Raw genomic sequence first — 4,660 nt, forward strand, 5'->3', positions numbered from 1 at the left:
ACATGACTTGTCTTCTTCTGGAGACCATGGGAAGGCCATTCTGACACTGGTGAAAGCATTAGCAGGTCCAGAGATCCTGTGGTGGGTTCACTTTTAACCCCATGCTGTCTTCCAAATTGCAGCATATAAAAATCGAACATACTTAGACATTTGGAGGATTTTTCTCCTTAGTCTGGCATCTGATCATTTGGAAAGTTTCTGGTTAAAATTCTATTACAATAGTTTGACAGTTCAGTTGACAACTCTGAAGAAAAGTGAAATTCTTGACTCTTAGATAATAATCTTGTACTAAAATACAAAATGGCCCTTTTCAAAAACTGAATGTCAGCCACGTTTTGTATTCATATAAGTAGTGGTGTGTTAATTTTTAAAACTACTCCAATGGAATGTAGTTATTTTATAGTCCAACATCAGCTATTGCAGCGATGAATGAATGGTCTGATTGCCTTTTTCCATCTAGTTAAGTCCAGCTGCTCTGAGGCACAGGCACAGGAATGTCTGCACTTGGAGGTCATGTTTAAAGTGAATAACCCAGGACAGTCCCAAGCCTCCAAGCACTGGATAATCTATCCTCCCTTTTTCCTTGTCTATCCCCTAGAGCTAGAGGCAAAGTAAGGTCAGGAAGAGAAAACCTATACAAGAAGCATCGAGAGAAGGCCAGCAATGAGCACTGTCCATTTTCACTTTACCCAGACCTGGTAGCCCTTATAGACCACAGCCGCGGCCTCAGCACAATTCCAGTGTGGCCATTTATTTCGACCCTTAGGTAAAGTCAACCGTCTTAGCTTTTGCCCAAGTGTAGCCACTGGAGATTCAGGCTGATTAAAACAGAAGATGAGGAAGACGAATACCTGCATTTTAGTATTTTACTGACAATACAAAACACCTTTAAATGAAAAGGATGATTTATCTGGGCTGAAAATAAAACTTCTGCCTACTGAAGTCTGCTGCAGCTGAATTATCACTATTTTTGCCCTGCAATTTGTTTTATAGAGTACTAATTAACAGGGCAAAGTCTATTGGCAGGAAAGTAAATCACGTTCTGCTGTTTTCTTCTTTTCTAACAAGACACAGACCTTGTCTTTAATTAAAGAGTGAGTTCCAAGGATACAATCAGCCACTGAATTCGGGAAATTGCAGACAGAGTAGATTGTGCTGAAACCGGTTGTATTTCAAGAAGGATAACGGGAAAGAGGCCAATTGTACAGGTAGCCCCGGTGGTGGTGGTGGTGGTGGGGCTGTATTCCTCAAACGCTCCAAATGTCCCTTACACATTCATCTTTCCTCTGGTCCCCACAATTTTGCATTTCTCCTCTGGTTCTGCTCAACTGACAGTACCATAAACATGCTTTCAAAAGGAGAATTTTCTTCCCCCAATTTTTTTTTCTTATTTCTCAAGCAGCGCTAACTTTTCCCCTTAGACGGTTACTGTCCTCTCCAGGGCCCTTTTCCAACGTCACCTCTTCAGGGTTCGATCTTCACCTGGCCCCTCACTGGCCATTGACCATGGGATTTGCTGTACAGCTGGCACCACTCACCCCTCCGCTGCCAGCTCACCCTCTCTGCCCAGGCTTCTCTGCTCTGGGTTTGAGATAGAATCTCTGTTTTCCTCCCTCCTTGAGCCCCAGAGATATCTTTGCGGGATGATGGGCGGCCCAGCAAGGGCAGGCTGGGCCGGTACCGGAGCCGAGCCTGACGTCACCGCGCCCCGCCTGTCGATTTCCCGCGGCGCGCAGCTCGCAGCCGCCTCTCCTGCCCGCGTCTCTCACTCGCGGCGGCGCGGGCACAGCGACAGGCGCCAGGCGTCCCGCGCTTGCCTCCCGGCCAGCAGCTGCTCGGTCCCCCGGCGCAGGGAGCTCGGTCGGGCTCCCCGCCCTGGCACGCATGACCAGCGACCTCTGGACCTCCCAGGTGAGCGGCCGGGCCCGGGGGAACTTTGAGGGTTTGGGGAAGGCGCCAAGGGGTCATGGACAGCCCGGAGCGGGTCTTTCTGGAAGCCAGGGAGAAGGAGGCAAGATTGACCCCCAGGGCCCTCGCACACCTCCCGGCCCCAGACCCCCTATGCCTAGCCGGCTTCCCGGGGTCTCAGGGCTCTAGAGCTGTCTCGACAGAGCGATCGTAAACTTCGCGTTCAGCACCGCGGACAGCGCCCCGCCGCCCAGCCCGCAAAAGTGCAGACCGCGCTGCTCAATCCCAGCTCGGATTTCTAGCTCAAAGCACTTGGGAGCGTGTGCAAGTACAGGCACACTCACGGGAATGATCTCTGTGCACAAGTGGCTGGTACCCGTGTGTACATACGTGCAAAAACTCAAAAGCATGTGCTGACACTTGGTGTCTTTCATTGACTGGCTAGCTCAACAGGTGCTTCTCCTGGGTTGCTACTTGACTGGTTTCCTGCTCTGCCCCGGGGTCCTGAGGTGTAAGGGGCAATTCGAAGGGGGAGCTTAGAGCGGGACACCTGCGCCGGGGCTGGGGGGTGGCCCCCTGGGAGCCCTCACCTCGCTCCTGACACCTGCCCTCCCTCCGCAGGGTGCAGTATCTGGCAGCGATGAACGCGAGCGCCGCCTCGCTCAATGAGTCCCAGGTGGTGGCAGTGGCGGCCGAGGGAGTGGCGGCGACGGCCACAGCTGCAGGGGCGCCGGACCCCAGTGAATGGGGCCCCCCTGCCGCAGCTGCAGCGCTGGGAGGCGGCGGCGGCGGAGCTAACGGGTCGCTGGAGCTATCATCGCAGCTGTCTGCGGGGCCTCCAGGACTGCTGCTGTCAGCGGTGAATCCCTGGGACGTGCTGCTGTGCGTGTCCGGAACGGTGATCGCGGGTGAAAACGCGCTAGTGGTAGCACTCATAGCATCCACGCCGGCGCTGCGCACTCCCATGTTCGTGCTCGTGGGCAGTCTGGCCACCGCTGACCTGCTGGCGGGCTGTGGCCTCATCCTGCACTTCGTGTTCCAGTACGTGGTGCCCTCGGAGACTGTGAGCCTGCTCACGGTGGGCTTCCTGGTGTCGTCTTTCGCCGCCTCGGTCAGCAGCCTGCTGGCCATCACAGTGGACCGTTACCTGTCCCTCTACAACGCGCTCACCTATTACTCGCGCCGGACCCTGCTGGGCGTGCACTTCCTGCTCGCCGCCACCTGGACTGTGTCCCTTGGCCTCGGGCTGTTGCCGGTGCTCGGCTGGAACTGCTTGGCCGAGCGCGCCTCCTGCAGCGTGGTGCGCCCGCTGACGCGCAGCCACGTAGCGCTGCTCTCCGCTGCCTTCTTCGCGGTCTTCGGCGTCATGCTGCACCTGTACGTGCGCATCTGCCAGGTGGTCTGGCGCCACGCACACCAGATTGCGCTGCAGCAGCACTGCCTGGCGCCTCCCCACCTCGCGGCCACCAGAAAGGGCGTGGGAACGCTGGCCGTGGTGCTGGGCACTTTCGCTGCCAGCTGGCTGCCCTTTGCCATCTACTGTGTGGTGGGGAGCCACGAAGACCCGGCCATCTACACCTATGTCACCGTGCTGCCTGCCACCTACAACTCCATGATCAATCCAGTCATCTACGCCTTCCGCAACCAGGAGATCCAGCGCGCCTTGTGGCTCCTGTTCTGTGGCTGCTTCCAGTCCAAAGTGCCCTTCCGCTCCAGGTCCCCGAGTGAGGTCTGAAGGGCTCCCTCCGCGCCCTCTCACCAACGCCGCATCCCCCCGCCCCAAGCCTGCCTTTGGTGAGCTCCTTGGTGCCTGCTGATGAACTCTAAGATCCCCGTGGCATGACTCTGACTTCGAGGGGGGAAAAGAGGATGGAACATAAACGCAACAAACTCACAAGGACAAAGAGGCTTGTTGGCACTTTATATATACAGTGTATACACGTGTACATATATATACAAATCTTTGTATCTTCTAGGGGTGTTCAGGATGTGGAGCTTCCTGTGCTGTGAAAAACCAACGAAGGGATGTGGTTGTGTACTCGAACTGTACATCACATTTGTTAAGTGAAGACATTCTGATATTGCTTAATATAATAGCACTTTATTTTTAGCTGCTGAACTGCCAAAACAGTGTTGCCGTTTTCAAGGGCAGAGGGAAAGGTAATAAAATATGTATTTTTGTTGTATGTGATAGGATATTTTGCTGCACATGCATTGACAAATCACAACATATTTTGTACGCAAATAAACACATTCTAAAATGTGATTTTTGACATGATTATTAGGATTACTAGTTGAGAGCTAAATTATGAATGCATTTACTCTAAAAGTTTATTAAATATGATCTGCCTCCTGAGAAAAATCTTAATGTAAGAAATTATGCACATTCGAATTCTGCTGGTAAATTCACCAGAACACACACGGTGAGGTAGGGACTAGCAGGGAATGACATACTCATGTAACAACAGGCACAGAACCCTGGTTATGTGTTACTGGTGCAGTTAATCTATTCCCTCGGTTACTGGGTTAGGAAACAAGTTTCAGAAGATAAAACAATTCTTCCACATTAGCATGTGTATTTGTGAATCTTGAAACTACAACTTTCACTTTTAAGTTATCAAGAATGGCCAAAATTTTAAATGTTCAATGTTCATATTGACTTAGTATGTTGTTGCTGGCCAGTTGAGCAACATTATGAAATAGATTCTCCAAAAGATGTAGTCAAAATATACAGTGAAGGTTTAAATTTTTA

General features: G+C 52.0%; 1 protein-coding gene across 1 annotated transcript; it reads left to right on the forward strand.

The window, feature by feature from the left end:
* The first annotated feature begins 1,720 nt into the window (after positions 1-1,720).
* Positions 1,721-4,174, forward strand: Gpr6 (G protein-coupled receptor 6). The gene is made up of 2 exons (XM_005002023.4): positions 1,721-1,911; positions 2,530-4,174. Exon 2 carries the CDS (start codon positions 2,549-2,551, stop codon positions 3,641-3,643), a length of 1,095 nt encoding a protein of 364 aa, XP_005002080.1. The 5' UTR covers positions 1,721-1,911; positions 2,530-2,548; the 3' UTR covers positions 3,644-4,174.
* Positions 4,175-4,660: the final 486 nt, after the last annotated feature.

The sequence above is a fragment of the Cavia porcellus genome, unplaced genomic scaffold (assembly GCF_034190915.1).
Source record: "Cavia porcellus strain 051 isolate PalLab524CR breed Dunkin Hartley unplaced genomic scaffold, mCavPor4.1 scaffold_7, whole genome shotgun sequence".
In the NCBI taxonomy this organism is placed as follows: Eukaryota; Metazoa; Chordata; class Mammalia; order Rodentia; family Caviidae; genus Cavia; species Cavia porcellus.